The 20,053-nt window shown below is 55.5% G+C and overlaps 1 protein-coding gene across 7 annotated transcripts in view; it reads left to right on the forward strand.

Moving 5' to 3' along the window:
- Positions 1-2,410: 2,410 nt before the first annotated feature.
- The window catches only part of MVB12B (multivesicular body subunit 12B), a 66,869-nt gene continuing 49,226 nt past the window's right edge, over positions 2,411-20,053 (forward strand). The window contains exons 1-5 of one of the 7 annotated variants that reach the window (XM_074891666.1): positions 2,411-2,459; positions 7,649-7,735; positions 8,802-8,924; positions 14,763-14,870; positions 18,080-18,176. In XM_074891666.1, coding sequence (XP_074747767.1) covers positions 8,814-8,924; positions 14,763-14,870; positions 18,080-18,176 — 316 coding nt within the window. In that variant the 5' untranslated portion in view covers positions 2,411-2,459; positions 7,649-7,735; positions 8,802-8,813. Of the gene's footprint in view, positions 2,460-2,597; positions 2,812-3,541; positions 7,736-8,801; positions 8,925-14,762; positions 14,871-18,079; positions 18,177-20,053 lie in introns of those variants that run through there. The other 6 variants (XM_074891663.1, XM_074891665.1, XM_074891664.1 and 3 more) reach the window with 6 other exon arrangements.

A 20,053-nucleotide genomic window follows, 5' to 3' on the forward strand; every position in this document is an offset into this window, starting at 1 on the left:
ATTTGTAATAGGGCATTTGGGGCATATATTATGTATGGGACATATATTTCTCATTTCCACCAGGCATCATCTTTCCTTCTCTCTAAATTACTCTCCAAATAAAAAAAAAAAATGCATTGTATTCCTTATCGCTCAAAATATATATATTTTTTTAATCTTTGGACCCAGAAGCCACTACCAGCCATCAGGGCTGTGCGCAGCAGAAGCCACAAAGCCTTGGTCCGACAGTGAGGGAGCAGAGCCGTGGTTAAGAATACCCAGTTATTACCGTGGTTCAGCAAGCACCAGCCCAAAACGCGTTACTGGAAAGAAGCACCAGCCAGGACAGGAGGAAGGTTTGGTCCCGGGCCAGGGCTGTACCCAGGAGGAAGCGGGACGCCAGGATTCTGCTGTCGCAGAACACTTTGTTTGCTTTACGGACAGGAAGACAAAAACACTAATGTGTATGTTGCGTTCCAGACAAGCCTCTCAAACACTACCCAAGGAAAGCTCGTAGTGTTTCTCTTGGTAGTAAGTCTGAGCACACCGGGAGGAAGAGCGAGGAGCTGGAACAACCCTGAGTATCAAACCCAAGAACTCCCCTGGTCCCCGCCTGCACCCAGCTCCACAGGCACCTCAGCAACTACAGACCAGGCGCAGCTGTGGGAAACTCTGGGTTAGCCGAGCTCCTGCCTACCTCAGCGAGAGCCAGAGGGGTGCAAAAATAGCCTGGAGACACCCAGGGAAGGAAAGAGAAGGGCTGTTTGCTCAACCACTCCTGCTCAGTTCAGCCTGGCTAAAGGGATGTACATAGACAGGGTCCAAATAGGATGGAAGAAGCAAAGTTATCCAGGTGGGAAAGAAACAGGCTGAACAGAGCTCCTCCAAAGATGACCAAATCTGAGCAAAAAGAAAATGGGAGAGGGGGAAAAAAACAGGGAATTAGGGTGTAGTTAAAGGCAGACTATCAGACAAGGAATCACCCTGTAACAACAGAGAGGGACCCTCCGTTAAATGCACCACCCCCTCCCATGGTACCTCATTTTGTCAGGGCAAAAGAGGACAAGTGGGGGAAATTTGGGTGCCATTGTCTGCGTGAGATCTTTCTCATAAGTCACAGAGGCCACATTTCCAGCACAAAGGAAACTGTGGCTCTGAGCAGGCAGCACATCATGGAAAATACTTAGAGGAAACCAGCTCTGGAAAGGACCAGGGAGACCATCTTGCCTGGTCCCTGCCCCGAGGGAGCGACTGAGTCATGTCTGATAAGTGCTTTTAGGAGGGCTTTCAACTTGACCAGCGATAAGAACTCTCCAAGCTGTGTCTCACTCTTTGCTATTGTTAAGTTTTTCACTGTCCCTTTGCAGAATCTCTTGCTGCACTCCACACCCATCACTTCTCTCACAAAGGGTGGGAGAACAGGTTACTGCCCTCCTCTTTAATTCACCTACAAATTAACATGTTTTCTTCCCTCCTTTATTTCATTCTTCACCGCAGGATTTTTTCTTTTGCTTTAGATGAGCAGCTCTGGCTCTTTCAGTCTTGCATCAAAGGCCGCTGATGTCAGCCCCTACACCAGCCTCGCTGCTCTCCAGATGATCGCTGACGGCCTTCCTGGAGGTGAGGTGCTCAAAACCAAACGCAGGACAGCTGCAGGGTTAGTCCATATGATTATGGTTGCAGGCCCTGCTGCTGTTCCAGGTTAATGCTGTGATTTGCATCATCTGCTAATTTAATAAGTGTGTTCTCAGTTCTATCACTGGCACATGAGAATTTTGAGCAGAACCAGGCCTCTGCAGACCTCAGCCCAGGGTGTCTCCCGTGCTGCCAGTAGAGCTCTAAGGGCTTCAGGTGACCCAACCAGCCTGGCAAACCCTGGGATTCGCTGGGTTTGGTTTCCAGGCCGTGGCAAGAGAGAGCGTCAAATACCTTACTGAAGTCACGGCAGCTCCCGAAACTGCTTATCCCCGAACCCCAGGGGCTGTTGTCTCAAGAAGAGCCCAAGCTTGGTTTGACACCATTTGCCCGTCGTCAGGCCACGGCAGCTGCTGCCCCTCTCCGAGTCGCGGCTTGTTTCAGCAGGAGGACTGCGGTTATGTTGCCGAAATCACAATTATTCAGCTCTTTTTCCACCTCCCAGAGGCTCACGGACCGCAGAGCTCGGGCCTGGGGCAGACCCCCGGACATTGCGACGCTTCCACCCAAGCGGAGGTCAGCAGAGGAACCGTGGGGTTTTTTCTAGAAAGTTTAAATTTTCGTGGCGTGGGGTGGGTTGGCCTCTGCGCCCCGAGGCCGGAACCGGGGTGTGGGGGGTGTCGGCGTGACCGATCCCGCTGCCCGGGGATGCGGGGCGGGGGGTCGCGGAGCCCCGGGGCGCGCCCGCCCTGGGTGGGACGGGACGGGGACAAGGGGCAGGGACGGGGACGGGGCAGGACGGCCCCGGGCCCCGCGGCGAGACGCAGCGCTGCGCGGCCGCCGCGGTGAGTGTCCCGGGGGCCGGGTCGCGGTGCGGGGGCCGGGGCGGGCTCTGGGCCCTGCGCGGGTGGGCGCGGAGCGGCGGCGGCGGCGGGAGGAGCCCGGGCTGCGCCGAGCTGCGCCGCTGCGGCCCCCCGGCTCCGCCGCTCCCCCGGGGCCCGGCTCAGCGCGCCCCGGCCGGGCCAGGCTCCGGGCCGCGGCCTGCCCGCCGCTCCGCTCCGCTCCCCGCCCCGCTCCGCCTGGGCCCGCAGGCCGCTCCCCCGCTCCTCCCGCCGGGCCGCGCCGCGCCGGGCGATGAGGAGCTGCTTCTGCCTGCGACGGGGGAGCCGCGACTCGCCGCCCGCCGCACGGGCAACAGTTAAGTGTCCCCGGACCCGCCGCGGGCCCCGGCCCGGCCCTCGGGGCTCGCACGGCCGGGGCGCCGCGGGCAGGCCGGCCCCCCCCCCCCCCCCCCCCCCCCCCATACCCTCCCCCGCCGCAGCTCGGAGCGGCCCCGGGGCCCCGGTGAGCGGCCCGGGCGCCCCACCCCCGCCGGGGCAGAGCCCTCCCGGGCCCCCCGGAGCGCGGGGCCGGCAGCGGCGGAGCGGCCGGGGGTCGGGCCGGGGCTGCGCGTCGTGGGGAGGCCGCGACTTCGCAGCGCGGCCGGGTCCTGAGCGCCGGGCCGGGTCCCCAGGGCTGGGCCGGGTCCTGAGCTCTCTTGGGCCGAGTCTCCAGCTCCGGCCCGGTCCTGAGCTCGCTTGGGCCGGGTCCTGAGCTCGCTCGGGTCGGGTTCCCTGTGCCGGCTGGTCCCCAGCTCCCCCCTGCCCTCGCAGTCTGACCAGTGGGCTCAGCTGGGGCTGGCGGTCGGTCCTGGACCAGCTTCTGTGACCAGCGGTGGGGGAAAGCCCTGGTGACCTTGACCTGTGCTGGACTTTACTGCAAATTTTGTTAGTGACTGGTTAGAGGAAAATAACAAAAAGACCAGTGTTTTGCGTGGCCTTCTGATGCAGGTGTTTACAGCGTGGGTTTTGCCCCAGTGCCCATTTTTCTCAGCTGCTCTCAGGTTTCTGCCTATCTGGAGGTGATAATGTGGGCTCTCTCTTTGCAGGACCGGCTGGAGCGGTGATTGTGAGCTGCCTGGGTTTTATGTACTCACCTCTTGCGTTACCGAGCCTTGTGAGCTTCCTCTGGGCTTTCCGGAGAGGTTCTCAAAGATCCACCAAGCTTCAGGTTTTTCTGAGCTGGGGCATTCGCAGCTGGGTCACGGTAACGCAAGCGGAGTCCTTCAGCTGGGACGAGACAGCCTGGGCTTCAGCAGGTGTTGGGCTAAGACTTGGGTTTCTCCATCTTGTGTTTGATGTTAACCGAGTGAGAACGTACCAGTGTACACCTTAGCGGAGCCTGCGCCTCGTTGGCAGGTTGGCAGGGTCATCCCTGGCATTTTCAGCTGAGGTAGCCTCACCCACTAGATTTTCTCAGCATACTGGGACAAAGGCTTTGCTTGAGCTTCCAGAGGTGTGAAATAAAACGCGCAGCGTTTCAGTCCTGTAGCATGTGCTGTTCTGACAAAGTGAATCCCAGGCTCGAGGGTTCTTGTAGCCCCCAGGGATTTGTTCATACATGTGCCAAGATAGAAATAACTGAATTGAATGTCGTTTAAATTTCGCTGCCCCGGTGCAAGGTCATCTGTGTATGGAAACCTATTTTGGTTTGAAATCAGACACTCTTCACAAACGTGTGTCCGTAGTTAGAAGTGCTGTGAAGCACTACGAGATCTCAGTTTTGCTCATTCTGTGACTTAAGTTCCTGTTTCCATCCAGTTCAGTCGCAAACTGCAGAGATTTTGCAGCTGGTACGGGGCAGCTGTCTCAAAGGCAGGAGCCTGGTGCAGGGGTGATTCCTGACATACCTTCGTTTGGGGCGAAATGTGAAACTGAAATTCTGCCTGCATGCGATGGAGGCCTCCAGGGCCCTGACCCCGTGTCCCGCCATGGTCTCCTGTTTTTCTCAGTGAAACTATGTCCTATTCCATGAACAGAAATAGAAAATTGGCCGGGGCTGTGTCCTGTTCCCGGATGCGGTGGGAGGACGGGGCGTGCGGAGGAGTATGTCAGTGCAGTTTCCAAGCACCCATTGTGCCAGCGGTACCTACCGCCTTTTCAAAACGGTGGAGCGATAACCCGACCGTGCGAGCGAGGGTTTTAGCAGCACGTCTGATTTGGTTTGATGGGATTATTTCCCGCAGGATGCAGGAATTCAGTGAGGTAGCTGATAATTTTTTTCTAGTTTTGCCTTAGCTCATACTCTTCTGCCTGTGGGAAGAGCCAAGTCAGTGTCAAAGTGCAGGGCTTGTAGTTGAAACAATAAGACCATTCTCTCTCCACGTCCCTTGCTATTTAACTTCCAAACTTCACCTGCTTTGCTGGCAGCGTGATGCTTCTGTAGCAAATACATCATCAGGCCTGAGCTGATCACGTACCCACCAGCTCTTGAGCGGGCCTAACTTGTGAAAAGGAACACTGAGGGGGAAGAATGCCCTAGAAACTCACAGTAATACATTCATTTCTGAAAACATACTCCTCTGCTGTGTATGTGTCCCAGCCACAGCCCAGCAGCGTGTGTGGTCAGTCACCTTGGTGGAATACTTGAAACAGACAGTGAAGCCAGTGGAAAAGCAGGCCTGGGATAAAGTAATAAAAGTGGAGATGAGCTAGTGAGAAAATAGGGGAGAGTGAAAAGGATGCGCAAAGAGAATCTTGGAGGTGCTGGGAGGTGTGTGCGACTGTGGACCTGGGCTGCAAGGCAGGAGGAGACGAAGAGGATAAAGCAGGGCCTTGGCTGAGGGCAAAAGGCTGTGGCAGAGGCTGGCAGAGTCCCTGAAGGCCTCTCCGGCAGCTGGGCATAGAGACCCCCGGGCTGCCCACGCCTCCAGCCTCGCTGCACGGCCAGCTCGAGGGGGCGGGAGGCGTTCGGGATAAAGCCGGCTGCGTGCCCAGAGCCCGCTCCCTGCGTCTTGTCCTGCTGCTGGGGGCCGGTGCTGGCAGGATGCTCCGTGACTTTCCCTGGTGGAGGCACATCCTCTCCCCGCTGGCTTTGTCCAAGCGGCCCCGTGGTGTTTTGAAGCTTCTTCCTACCCCAGCGCTTGCATCTGGTTTCCCTTCGCTGCCTGGGCCTGCTGGGGGCTGGCTGTGGCCCTGCAGTTGAGAACGCCCTCCAGGGAGCATGCTCCCAACAGTGGGAAAAATGTTCTTCTGATTGTTTTGGGCTGTTCCCAGAATAGGCCTGGAGTGGCGGAGGCCCTTTGGCAGAGCTTGGCAAAGGCAGCTTAGCGCAGGATGGTGGAAGGTTTGAGTTCTTGGCCGCCATGGCGTTAGGCCGGCGTATAGGTCAAAACTCACATTGTTTAAAGAGAACTTCCTTAAAATAGCAAGCTGTCTAATAGGCGTACTCATAGAATCCTGCTCCTTAATTTAGTCTGTTCTTTCACTGTTTGTTTTTTATTTTTAAGTTCAAAGGTGTGATAGAAAAGAAACCAAACTTTGCAGGCGCCCTGGGGGAGAAGTGCAACATAACTAATTGTCTGTATGATGGCCCGGCCAGAGACTCCCCTCTGACCTGGGCAGAGTTCACAAAAACATTTATCCGAGCGTGCAGCCCAGTTGCTGCCGCTCCGCGTCGGTTCCAGACGTGTCCTCGATGCCACCGGCGCAGCAGGAAGCTGCCGTGCCGCGGTGGCCGGGCGCGTGCCCAGCCACCTTCCGGCAGACCCGGAGGGTGGGTTTCTGGGCTGATGCTCTGCCCGCCGGCTGCGGGGCGCCAGGCTCGCCGGGCGCAGGGAGCTCGGCTCGGCCCTCGCCGTGTTCGGGTGCTGCTGCGGGCCCTGTGCCGGTGCCGCCTTGCGTCTTGCGCTGCGGCTTCCACCTCCCGCCCTCTCCAGGCGGAAAGCCCTGCTCTCCGTGCTCAGCCGCCGCCATAGAGGGGCTTTGTGTGAGCCGGCACAAAGTGAGGATTGATGCCGCTTCCCCTCCCCCTGCCGCGCTGAGTGGGACCACAAACGGCTCCGACAAAGGTTCCCTTCTTCCTCCCGCCGAGGACGGGGTGCTGTCCCACTGAGGGGTCTCCCCAACGGCACCATGCATGGGCAGAGGCACCCACCCCCCTCCTGCGGTGGCATCGGGGACCCCCAGGGCCCCGTCCTCAGCCTCTCCCAGGCCACCCTGCTGCTGCTCGGGGGCCTGCCGGGGCAGCTGGGCCTCCCTGCAGCATAGTGAGCCGGGGCTGGGGCAGCCTTCGGCAGCAGGTCCCCGGCCCTGCCATCGCCGCTGTGAAGAGTGCTGGGGGCTCCCTGCCCGCCTGGGCTCTCTGAGGGGGGGCACAGCCCCTCTGCTTCCCCCCAAAGTGAGGTGTCGGTGCCATCCCGGCCACCCGTTTCCCCCGTCAATGTGGAGCAAGCGGAGCTTTGTCAGGGCGGGTTTGACAGAGGCCGGAGGCAGCGGGGGAGTGGATCTGCATCGCTGTGGCCATGCTGGAACCTGCCGTGCTGTGTTCTTAGCGTGCCAGGGAATATTGTCGCTTGCCTGGATTTCAGTTTGGAACGGCCTAAGAGAAGCTCCTATCAGCATTCATTATCTCCCAGTCCCTCCCGATGCGTAATAACAAGTCATCACGTTATTGAGAGTGACTTGGAGAAGTTTCAGAAAACGTGCCTCTATGAAGAGCAGATTGTAAGTTCTTTGTTGAATTCACGCTACATTTGCTCGGCATGGCACGTTTTCGGCAGCGGGTTCTGGATTATTTGTGAGGCATCTGGATGAGCCGGTGGAGCCGCGCAGGCAGCGGCGCAGGGTTTGTCTGGGCTGTGCCGGCTGCCACCAGCATTCTGCAGCAGGGACCTCCGCTCCTCGGCCGCCCTGAGCACAGGGAGCCCATCGGGAGGGGAGGGTGAGCCCCCGCGGCTCAGGGTGCGCTTGTAGCCGTGCTCGGGGGATTAAACTGCCTGGGGAGCAGAGCGGGTCCGCTCCGCTTTGTGTGTGCTGGGTCTCGTCCAGGTGCCGGAGCAGAGCGCTCTCCTGGGTGTGGTTCCTCAGCGATAGTGTTTTCACCATTCCTGGTCTCTAGCTTCTGTCCTGTTGGACTCCCCAGGTGGTCTGGCTGTTCGTGTGACATTATTATTATTTACATAGGGCCCAGACTTGCTCTTTTTTATTGCCTGCAGCACGATGTTTGTTCAGACTGGGCATTGTGAAGTGTAAACCCAGGTCCCACTTGGCACCAGCACTCACCTCTGCCTTTTCTAGAAGCAGTAAGTAACCAGCTGTCTACACTGGCCTAGAAATGCTGGGGTTTAATTGCTCTGAGGAGGGAACTCAATTAGGTAGCTCTGGTTCACGGCTTGTCTGGCTGCGCAGCAGTGACGCTTGTTTACACAAAGCACTGCCCTTTTATCTCGGGGTGCGTGGGGGGTGGTTTCCTGGGGCATTCCTGCCTGAAAGCCAGAGAAGACTTGCCCTGACTGGCAGCCTCTGCAGGAGACCACATGCTGAGGCAGTGGCACCTTTCCCCCTCCTCCTCCTCAGCGAGTTGTTTCAGCAGCTCGCTTGTCTTCTCCTGCTTCCTGCAACAGCATCTCTCCAAAACTGGTTGGTCTTACCTGCTTCTGTCCCACTTTGCGTATCTCCCTGCCCTGAACTACTCGGTGATGTCTCCTCTTTCTCCTGGAAGATGCTCGGGCCTCCTCAAGGCCTCTGTCTGCTTTGCATCAGACCGTCCCGTGCCGCTTCGTCTGTGTTCCCTGGTGTTGAGGCTCTCTGCAGCAAGCGTGGTTTTGCATACAGCGCCAGATACATCTGTGCTGCTACATGAAAATGGTCTGGCTCAGGAGGGTGCCAGGGGGCTGAAGACTCGCGGGGGAACCCCTGGCGTGTCTGACACCCATAGTGGAGGGGGAACCTCCCACTGAAGCCATTAAGCAGCAAGAAATCTTCTTCTAAAATGGCAGAGCAGCTTCAGCCTGCCTGAGTCGGGGATGAAATTTGCTCTCTGTTTGGGAGGGAAGGGAACGAGCTTTGATTTTTCCATCATTGCTAGATGGAGACCAGCCCATGCTAACTATCCTGGAAACAACAAAATTAATTTCAGAAGAGACTTCTGGCCCAAATTCCAAACCTATTGGGCACTGCACAAACGTACCCTCTTATCAAAAGCAAATGAAAGTGCAGAAGGTGTGTCTGGCCTAGTCCCGTGTTTAACTTGGCAGTCTGTGGTGTGTCAGCACAGGCTCTGTGGCATGCATGCAGGCTCTGGGTGCTCTCTGTCTCCTGCTGGGGTGTGCTGCCCCGCAGCCCTTTAATTCTGCTCCTTCCTTTCAGGATCAGTCCATCATGCCTGAAGTGCGAGACCTCTCCGATGCCTTGCCCGACCTGCCGATGGATCCCATCACGGGCGTTGGGGTGGTCGCGTCCCGGAACCGAGCACCCACCGGTTATGATGTTGTAAGTAGAGCTGTTTCAGCTGCGGTTGCTAACGCTTCGGTTCTGCACTAATGAGCCTTTACTTTGCTGGGAACAGCATCTTTTCCAGAGAGGGCTTGCCTTCAGATGTGTGCCTTAAGAAGTAATTTGATATCCAGCTGCCCACCTCTCAGCCCACAGCACTTAGTGCTTTCCCTCAGTGGAGGTTTGGGGGTGCAGTCGTGCTCCTTCATCTGTGCCACTCTGGAGAAGCATAATTACCTGGAGGAGGGGTTTTCAGAACAGCTGGCCACTGTGGCATGCAAATTTAATAATCCTAGTAACATTCATCCTGAAGGAGTCCTAAGTATTGCACAAATTATATCTCTGAATAAATGGATCCCGCATCAGCTGTTTAATCCCACATATCGGCACTGCACAATGATGATGATAAGCTCCAGAATGGGAAGCGAGGAGTTTTGCATCCAGCCGAAATTGCAGGGATGATTTTGATGGACGGAATGCAAACCTCTAACCTGAGCTTTGGCAGGAGGCTGGGCAGCAGGAGCAGGCAGCTGGGTACAGCTGAGATGAGTATGTGAATGGTTAAAGGAAGGTCACTGTTTAACAGCTGCTTGTTCCTTGGAGTAGTTGCTGTGTGACCAACAGCATCATTTTTCTCCCCATAGATTAGTGTCCCAAACACTGAAATATCATAAAATACTGACCTTGCAGAGCTCTGTGTGGAAAGATTTGGCCCGTAGTCCATCTGCTCACCTCTCTGTGTGTCCTGCTCCAGCTGTGCTACATCGCACCTTGGGTTTCCAGTCACACAGCTTGCGTGGTCGGGAGTGGGAACCAGTTGACTTGGGGCTTTGCTCACACCTTTTCAGCTGTGGATCGTTGTGTGCCCTGTCCGGTGTGAGAAGGAAGAAGATGGATCAGGCTGAAGTAAGGGCACAAGGGAGGGAGCTGTGAAAAGGCTCCTTGAAGGCCTGGAAGGTTTTTGCATTTGCTGCGTTTTTCTGAGTGCTCATTACCAGGCTGAGCCAGGCTGTGTAATTAGCTGCTTGGCCTGATAAAGGAGCATGGGACAATGTGAGAGTTGTGATAACAGAATTGCATTCTGCCTAAATGACTGGGCAGAGAGAGCGCTCACCCCAGATAGCCTGGCTGTGGTTTAATAGGGAGCTCTGGTGCTAATGCAGTTTAAACTAAACAAGATAAAAGAGTCTTCCTGTGGCTTAATCCAATTACGGGGGTGTTGTAATAATGCTTGTGAATGTGGGTCGATCTCTCCTGGGGGGCACAGAGAGGAGGCTGCCTTTCCTCTGGTTCTTCTGCCTTCCTCTCTGTTCCCGAGGAGCTCTCCTCTGACCCCGGGGCCGTGGGGAAGTGCCTGCTGTCAGCCTAAGCGCGGCTTCCCCACGCTTCCTCCTTCGTGGACGGCACGTCAGCGGTCTGGCTCTGCGCCGGGATGCTGCCAGCTGCGGCCGGTGTCCTTCCCACGGCACGGCTGGGCCGGGATGTCCTGGTGCCCGAGCCCGCGGGACGTGGCGCCCAGGGCCGTGGTTTTCGTGCCCGGGGAAGCGGCTCCTCTGTGCCAGCTGGGGCTCTGGAGCAGAGTGTGCTCTGCGGGGTTGTCGCTTCCCCGTCGCCTCTCCGGAACCCAGCCTGGCCCAGAGCCGAGCGTGCGGCAGCGGACTTCTCGGTGCCGTGGAGAGCGTCGTGTTCCGAGGCGTGGGCAGCGCGCGGGCTGGGGCGGTCTCGGCGCTGTGCTTCTCCAGACATGCATCTCCCTGATGAGACACCGACACTTGGGTGTCGCTTCTGGGTGTGCGGCCTCGGTGAAGGCAGCTGTGAGCTCCATCCTAGGAGCGTGTTCCCTAAAGCCCTGATAGAGGCGCAGGCTGCACCCGGAAAGCAAGAACCCCTCTCGTCTTCTGGGAAGCGTTAGCACCAGTTTTTCTTGGGTGGTTGTTGTAGTCCCCTTAGGGGCCTGATCACTTTGCCTTTTGCTACAGCCCTGCAGCATTCAGTTCCACAGGTGGAATCAGAGTTGCACGGGAAAGTATTTCCACTTACTAGTGATGAATTTGACATCAGGTAGTTTCACTGGTTTTGGGTTTTGTGATGAAGTACCCAGTTCTCTCTTTGAGACAGCCATGTTAGTTATAGGCTTTACCCAGTTTCCCTTTCATTCTCCAATAAACAACCACCACTGTATTCTTCTACTTCCTTTTCCCTTTGCTCCTCTTTAAAAGAAGCAAAGGCGGGGCTGCTTCCAGCCCAGGAGGGAGTGAAATGCCCGGGAATGTCCCGGGACGGCTCCCAGGCTCACGTGGAGCCCCAGGGTGCAGCGTACCGCCCGGCTGGAGGTGATGGTGCGGCCGAGCCCGGGGTACCAGACCTGGGGGAGTCTTGGCAAATGGGTCAGAGATCTTTTTCCCTCAGTTTTTTTAATTACTCAGAAATCTCATGGCCTTTGTGTCTGCTTGAAAACCAGCTCCTGACACTTGTGATGACTAGCCAGGTCTTTTAACAGCTGAAACACCAAAGACTTGATTTTGCCAAAACGTACAGTGTGTCTGAACTTAGATTCCTGAAAATCTGCCCAAACTGGCAGGACTGAGTGTATGGGTGGGGAGGGCAGGGAGGAGAGGTGGGAGGCAGGGCGCCCGGGGCAGGAGAGGTGTGGTTCCTGGGTTCCTTGCTGCAGGCTGAGCGCCAGCTCCGTGGTGGGGTTTGCTCTGGGCCAGAGCCCCAGCATGCTGCTTGCCCCGGGCCAGCCCTGCGGGGCAGGCGGCTGTGGGGGGGCCTGTTGCCAGAGGTCCATCCCGTGGTAGCAGTAACCCCACAGTGACTGTGGGGCAGCGGGTAGGTCACCCTGTGCTCGGAGGGGTGGGCTGGGGGGCACCTTCCTTACTGGGGGTCACTGTGCCAGGTCTGTCTGTTCGTAGCGTGTGCTGAGGAGCACCTTGCGCCGGCTGCACGAGGAGCTGGGCCGTTCCCTGTGCCCGGGGATGGACTAGATGATCTTCAAGGTCTTTTCCAATCCGGATGATTCTGTGGGTGCCCAGTGCTGGGAGCGCGTCCTCCGTGCCACGCACTCCTCGCCTCCTCGCCAAGCAGAGGGCTCGGTGAGCTGGGGCCGCGCGGTGCCTGTCCTGCCTCGGCTCCCCTCCTGCGCTGCCGCGCCGAGGGCACGCTGCCGAGGCTCTGCTCCCAGAGGTGCTGGGGATCCTCCTTGCCTGCGGCAGCCCAGCCGATGAGGCAAGAAGTTTCCTGTTTGTATTGCTCTGTTTTCTTTCCCCATGAGTTTTCTGACAAGTTGCTGCACGCTTACCTTCTCCAGGCTTGGAAAAAGTCTTCAGCAGGATGATGTGGCGGCAGAGCTCTCGGGGCGAATCGCTGGGGATGTCGCCTGCGACTGTTGCGTTTCGGCAGAAGCAGGAAAATGGTTTTGACAGCATTTCCGGGGGGCCCCGGGGCTGGCGAGCTCTTATCCCCAGCTGCTTTTGGCTCCACTGCTCGCATCCTCCTGCGAGGCTCTGCAGGTGGCTCGGTGCGGCTGGCCTGGTGCTGCTGGGACAGGAGCATCGGACGGGCCCGAGCGGCTGCTCGGCGGGGACCCTGTCCCCGAGGGCCAGGCCGGGCGCTGCTGGCTCCAGGGAGCCAAGGAGTCAGGTGCTGCCACGCGCTGCCCAGGCCAGGCCGTCGGGAAGGGGAGCGCGGGGCTGCCCTGGGCTGCTGTGCCTGCCTGTGGAACCAGCTGGTCCTCCAACTAGATACTGGATGGGTTAGAGTGGCAGGGTGCTTCCTAAAAGGAGGGGTGGTGCAGGTTGGAGGTTTTGGGGGCTTTTCATTAGGTCAGAGGATAACGGTGCCGAGCCCCCCTTGCTACAGGGGGGTGCAGTGCCAGCACGGGGGCCCCTCGGATGTCTCGGCCAGCTGTGATCCAGCGGTGCCCTGGGCAGTGCGTTGTACAGGAGGTGGAACCAACTGAAGCCGTGTGCTTCCACCTCCAGAAATATTTGGTATTGTCATAAGTAACGTAAAGTTCCTAAAGCGTGCAGAGGTTGGGTAAAAAGTGCGTTTGACAGCAACTCGTATAGCACCAGTTTTACAGTTGCAGACTGCGTCTGTTGCTGCCTGGTGGATTTTCAGCATCTTTAGTGTGGGAACAAAGAAAACAAAACACAAGAAAAGCTGGAATATAGACCTTGAACCATATTAATTAACAAAGTGATTAAATCAGGTTGTAGTCCCTCAAACTGTTTCTAACAAGGGCTGGAGTTCAGGCCAAGTGTCCCTATATGCCAACAGCTTTTCGAAGCAGTCTGTTTTCTGAATATCTTTTCACCAGGACTGACTTACCCACAGGGGAGAGATGCAGGTGGATTTTATATATTCCTAAACCAGCACTTTAGGGAAGAGTTGAATTTGAGGAATAATAAAGAAACCAAAAATCCCGCCGAAATCCTGTTTTAAAATTTTAAAAATGATGCGTGTTTCTTTGCAGAAGCCTGACTGCAAAAGCTGCGTGTGTCGTACGCGGCCTTGAGCTGAGCAGGGGCTGCTGGACTGCCGAGAGCAGCCCGTGCACTTCGCTCCCTTCGCGGATCAGACAATAAACACGCTTTTCCGTCGTGTGCTTTGGGTATCCAGAGGGTCTTGCCAGCACACATCTCTTCCTTCCTGTGCCCTGCTCGCTCTCTGCTCGACAGAGCCAGGGTGCAATCAGTAACAACAAATGTCAGCTCTTTGTGATCAGGCTGCTCTGGGGCCGAGGTCTTGCTCAGTTCCCTAAGATCAGACTTGGAAGAGCTGCAGCGGGGCGGTTTGCCCCCACCTGAGAGGCGTTAGGCAGAAGTTCAGCTCTGCTTCTGCGTAGTGCAGACCACGCTGGAGTCTCCTGTTGGGAGCCGTCAGTCGGGCACGAGTCTGGTGGGGTGGTCTCCTTTCCGCTGGCCTTCTCCTCGTGTTCGCCTCCGTGTCTCCTCTCCCATTTGACGAAGACCCTTTGGGGCAGGGGCCCTCCCCGCTCGCCCCGTGCAGGACGAGCGCCCCGTTGCTGGTGCAGCAGAGCCCTTTCCCGGGGCGTGCGGCTGCCTCGTGCCCACTCCTCATAATCAGCTCGGGGCTGAGGCCTCCTTCTTCTGCCGTGCTGTCCTGGTTTCGGCTGGGATGCAGTCAGTTTTTCTTCTCAGTAGCTAGAATAGTTTAAACCAGGCCACTTCCTCTTCCTGCGGGCCTGTGTCCCTTCAGCGGAGGGCCCAGGCTCCGCTCCGTGGCCCCGGTGCAGTGCGTGCCACCGACGGGGCTGGCCGCAGGGTTGTGTTGGGGAGGGACGTTGGTGGGGCGCGTCCTCACACGCAGCACCACTGCTGAAGTCCACAAGGGACTGGGGCTTTCCCTGGCTGCTGGATGCCGCTTTTTGGCCTGGGAGCCAGAATTCCTCGATGGCTTTTCTGTAAAAATAATACTGAGGTTGGGCAGTTTGTGGTTTGTTTGCACGGACCCCTCCTCACGGCGTGCCCCAGCGTGCCCTTGCATGGAGGCTGGTAATGAGAGCCGCAGTGTGCTGACTTTCCCAAACTGTTGTTTGGAGACTGTAACCAAAGTTGCTGTTTCCTCATTAGAATAGCCTTTGTCAGAGCATCTTTAATCAACGGGCTCCCGAGAGACAGTGTTTTTAGAACTTCTTTTTATACCTCCTCTTGGAAGTTCTCTGCACTGCACCTCATGAAGAAACTAATGAGATGCTGTGAGAGTTCGGGCTACCATTAATTAGAAGAGGTCTGAGGAAGAAGTACTGCACATATATTAACTTTATCTTGGCTCACGTGTCTCTGCTCTCCCTCTGTCTCTTCTTTCCAGGTTGCACAAACAGCAGATGGCTTGGATGCTGACCTCTGGAAAGATGGCTTATTTAAATCCAAGGTCACACGATACCTGTGCTTCACGAGAGCCTTTTCAAAAGAAAATGTAAGTCCCTTTGCTGAGTGTCTGCATGATTTGCATCTGTACCTGATATGCTCTTGCCCATAAGATGATTCATTTTATAGAGCCAATTATAATTCAGGCAGGCATTTCACTGAGTTTGGGTGAGTCAGGAGGCAAATTGCAGCAACTGGATATTTGCATTTTGTCTGTGTTCTTCATGGAAAGAAAGCGCTGGCAAAATTTGCAATAAAAGCAGCAGAAAAGGGAATGCTTGCATTTCAGCAACCCCCTCATGCCAGCATTTCCAGCTGTAGCAGTGGGCGCTGCGTGCTCGTGTTCCTGACGAATTTCTATCTTTAATTACCTAGAGAAGCAAATGCTGCAGGCGGTGTTGGTGAAGGCAACGATAGTTTCTGAATCCTGGGGCATCACAGGTACTTTCTTGCAGGATTAGCTTTCCATTCTTTGTTGGTTTTGGTGCTGATTCTTGAAAATTTGCCCACACTGTGCATGTACTACTATATTCTCCTAATCTTCTAGCGTGGCTATGAAGCATAAGTTAATTTCTGATTAATGGCAGTTGTCTGCCCACACCTTCCGTGGAGGAGGGCAGACCATGTGCAGTGAGAGCCTGATGCCTTCTACTGTGGTTTTGATTGAGGCTAGTGTGAAAACTTCCTCCTTTCTGGAGGAACTATTTAATTCTACAATGAATGCACTCCATCTAGTGGGTAATCCTGCTTTTGGTCGTGTTTTGGATATTCGTAGTGTCTCAGTTGTCAGGGTATGGAGATACCATTTTGTACTTGTGCTTTCACCAACGACAGGAACAGAAAAGCGGCTGCGACTTCAGAGCCTGATCATGGGTCCTGACAGGAAAGCCGGGGGCTGCCAATTTCCACCATTTGACCTTTATTCCATCCGCTTCCCTGCCTGCTTCTAGATTAAAATAAAGCTCCAGAGCTAGGGGAAATATCGCTTCCTGGGGTGGATGGACAGTAATTGTGCTTTTCATCCTGCAGTACCTGCAGTAGCAGGAATAATAGCCTCGGAATAGGCAGGGAGGGTATTTAACAGAAAGATCTGTGACGATTTGAGTATTAAGTTTATCTGTGGCTACCTTAAATGTGAGGCTGTCAGAAATAATTACAAGATAGCAGCAACTGCTGGCTACCAGAGACAGTGTAAATACCCTCAGTTGGTGCCTGTTGGGCTTTTGGCACGAATCCTCTGCTCGGCACAGTCTGGGGGCACGTTCCTCATACCGATGAGGAGCGAATTACAGGGAGCGTGGGGAAGCGCCGCCGGTGCCGGCCGCACAGGGCTGGCCGCTGCGGCACGAGTCACTGCGGGTTGCCTTGAGCCCCGTGTCAGCGCTGTGAGACCCAGGGGCGGTTCTGGGGAGCTCCTGGGCAGCCCCCCAGCAGCACTGCCTGTGGGATCGGTACTGCTGTGGCTTGTGGCCCAGCAAGAGCTTTCCCTCCCCAGCCATGCCAGGCACGATGTGCTGCCCGACGGGGACCTCGAGGGTGAAAAGGCCTCAGCCCTGCCCGGTGGCAGTGACCTAGAGCTCTCCTCCGGGACCAGGAGGCTCCTCTCACCTGGACCTTGATGTGTTGCTGCACTTTGGGTTGGAAGTTTTACTGCTCAGGGTTTTTTTCTGTTTTTAACAAAACACTGGGAACTATTTGTCCTGAAGAACGTGTTGTAGTTAGCAGAGTTAATGCACCTCAGATACCTGGTTCATAACGGAGGCAGTCTGTAGTGTCTCTTTAGCAGAATCATCATTCTCAACAGCTTAGAGCGTTTGACAGATAGTGAGGACGTGGCTGGTGTTTGAGTGTCGCGGTGAGGGGGCCCCGCGTGGTGCATCTCGTGGATGGGAGGCGTTGTGCCCTTTTCTCCTCTGTACGTGGTAGAGCGTCAGTGCTGGTCCCCGTGTTCGGCAGCTAACAAGCTTACCGGGGCATCTCTCCTTGCCTGCTGTTGATGGAGGAATGATCGTTGGTTCAGCTGAAAGTTGCGCGCTGATGTAGCACAGCCAGACAGTTTGGATAAATAAAACATGAAAGATGAATCAGCAGTGACCACTTCATCTACCATTTCCCGTGCCAGGACCACGTTAACTGATACACTTCACAGCATCCAGCGTTATTCACTCTGAGACGCCCTGGCCAAAGCGGGGACAGGGGCGGGTGGGGGCTGCGCGGGCAAAGGACGTGTGCCACGCTTGTGTGCGGTGGGGCAGGGCTGCAGGTGCGGCGGCCCTCCTGGAGGCGTTGGTGGAACACAGAACCTCCGAAAAATGCGCTCAGACCTGATCTCCTCTTATTGCAGAGGCTGCAAATTTAAATATGTTTTAAAATAGTTCAGGGTAGTAATCGGGGAGTAGAGGTTTTTCTGAAATACTCTGTCAGATAAAAACTAAAGGAGGTACTTAGCAACCAGTAACAGTAAAACACACTGACGTGGTTTGATGGCTTAGGATGAAATTTTAATTGTTCTGTATTGCATTTCTGTTTATAAGGCTGTGCAGTAACTAAAATGTGCTTTTCTTCCATACGTGAATCCAGATTATTGGCAGCAATGCTGGCTTTAACGAGAACTGCAAAGAAAATCTGGTCTCTAAACAGTTGTGGAGGCTGTCATTCTGAATTGTGTTTTGAGCTCTTCAAGCCTTGATTAATAGGACGAGGCATCAGTTCAGATTTCGTATGGACTCCAAGTGAAGTTCTTCATTCCAAATGGCCCGCTCTTCTGGAGCGTGCCTGTGTTTGGAGCTAGAACCGTGTCTATTCAGTACTAATTAGCTAATACATGTAATAACTTTGGCTGTGTCTGCAGGAACCATCTTCCCATAATGCTTTCTGCTGTTACTGTCACGGAAATATTGTGCTGCTGTTGTAGAGTGTGTGAGAACTAAGGTGACCTGCTTAGTGGATGAGTTGGGGAAGGTAATGATTTGAACTGCTGTTTCCAAAGGGAAGAGTTTGGTTGTGCTTCGGAGGATCCAGAAGTAAGGCAGCGGGTGAGCTGTGAGAATCTGTAATGCTGAAAGTTGTCCAGTATCTCCTGGGCGATCATTGTGTGGTTCCCGTGGAGGGGACAGTTGCAAGTGTTGGCTTGGTACCATTGTTGAAGTTGGTGGTCAGATACAATGACAAGGCATCTTGGGGTTCAGCAGGTGAGAAGAGCTGGGTTTGAATCTGGTGACACCGTCAGAGCCAACTGTTTCTTTTCTCTCTCCAAAGAGTCATTTAGGCAACGTCTTGGTCGACATGAAGCTCATTGACATCAAGGACACTTTACCGGTGGGCTTCATCCCCATCCAGGAGACCATCGACACACGTGAGTTGGGGTCTGTTCCTCAGCCCCGGCCTTGGCTGTGGTGCCTGCGTGGGGGGGGTGGAGGGGAGAGCCCTGGCCCAAGGGGACGTGCTCAGCACCGCGGCTCTCGGGGTTACCTGTGCACGCTGGGGGCAGCTCCCTGCAGTGATGCAGCCCTCGGTTTTCCTGTACTCTTCAGGCTTTTTAATCTGCTGCCTGCCTGCCCCCAGCTTGCCTGCTGGAGCGGCACCACACCGGGCCAGGAATAGTTTATTCCTTCATTTTGCGAGGGTGGACTAGGCGGAGGGGGAGCAGAGCTGCTGTGCTGAGGGCTGTTCACAAACGGGTGCCGAAAAGAAGGGCCCATGCTCTGGTGCTGGGCTCACACACGCCGGCTTGTCGCCTCCCACCGTGAACAAGTCGCGGCTGTGTGCCGGCAGGCAGTGCTGAGGGCGGGGGTGCGGTCGCCCTTGCTGAGAGAAGGCGCGAGGGCGATGCCCAGGGAAGACACCATCCTCATTTCCACAAGGCAGAAATAGCTTTGCTGCAGCGCTGAAGCCAGCAGTTCCTACATGGTGTGTTCGGGTCCTGCGAGAGTCGTGGTGGCGGCAGCTGGGGCCACGTCTGGGTGCAGCACGTGGCTCTGCCTGGGGTGCGGGGGAGCCCGGGGACGCGGCCGCTCGGGAGCGGGGCTGGTACTGGTGCTTGGTGGTAATGAGATCCAGCCTCGCCGGGAGGAGAAGGGAGTTCCGTGAGCCTGCTCTGCAGGGAATCGCTCGTCTGGGCCTGCAGCAGATGGGGATGGCTTTTCAGTTGCTACCGACCTGGTTCTGATTTGAACCCGTGACCGGGAAGTGAAGGGCTCTGCAGCCCGTTTCCCGTCCGCTGGGTCACCCCCTTTCCCCAGACAGTCCCAGGGCACGTGTGGCGCGGGGCAGAGTCATCGGCTCATCCCTGGGGGCGCTGGACACTGACCACGTGCTGCTGCAATTTTTGTGAAAGTCCTGTTGGAACAGGAGTCCGTAATTAATTTAAAATGCGTTGGATTGCAACCCATACAGTCTTTAAAGCAGAGGCACTGTCTGTATTAATGAAGTGGGGCATGTCCCTGCCTCCATTAGCGTGAATGAACACATTTCGATTGACTGTTTATAATCTGTTTACTTAAAATTAACTCTGGTTAAGCATGTGCCATTAATGAATCCAGCTCCTAAACCAAGTTTACTACAGACTGCAGACTCTCACCAAGTGTGGAAGAGACCAAAGGCAAACAGTCAGCTTTGTGCTTACTGTGAAAGTCAGCTAAGAGGCACTGATTTTGTTCAGAGTTAAACTTGTGGTCGTGCATGTTTCTGTGCTCTAAGTGGCAGCTGACGTGTAGTAAATATAATGAAATATAGTGCTCCTTACCGGGTTCTGAGGACCCAGATGTGGAAGCCTTAAACCCTGGGCCCCTAAAATCAGTTTTAGGCACTTCACATAAAAGCCCTAGTTTGCTAAGCAGAAGACTAGACTTCAGGGATACAGGTATTTACCATCCTGCGAAGCAGCACTGCAGCTGCACAGATGCTGGGTTGTGACACACCTCACACTCTCTGCACGTTTATTGGCGCTGGTGCGACAGCAAATTCCAGCGGCCGGGATGGATTGCTTTCTCCAAGGTGCGGATTACGAAACAGGAGGAGCCTGTAGAGACAGGGCTGCTTGCCATCTGTTGAAGCCAGAGCATATTTTTAAGCTGGAGGATATTTATTCATATTAAACTGAAGGGTTTTTATTTTGCAGGCACTTGTTTGTAGTTGTTTTTCTCCAGCTTTTCATTCGGGGTCTGCACTTCAGATTTTCAGTTTATCAATAGACTTCTGTCACGGCTTTCAAGTGCCCGCATTCACAAATGG

The sequence above is a fragment of the Strix uralensis genome, chromosome 21 (genome assembly GCF_047716275.1).
Source record: "Strix uralensis isolate ZFMK-TIS-50842 chromosome 21, bStrUra1, whole genome shotgun sequence".
Lineage (NCBI taxonomy): Eukaryota > Metazoa > Chordata > Aves > Strigiformes > Strigidae > Strix > Strix uralensis.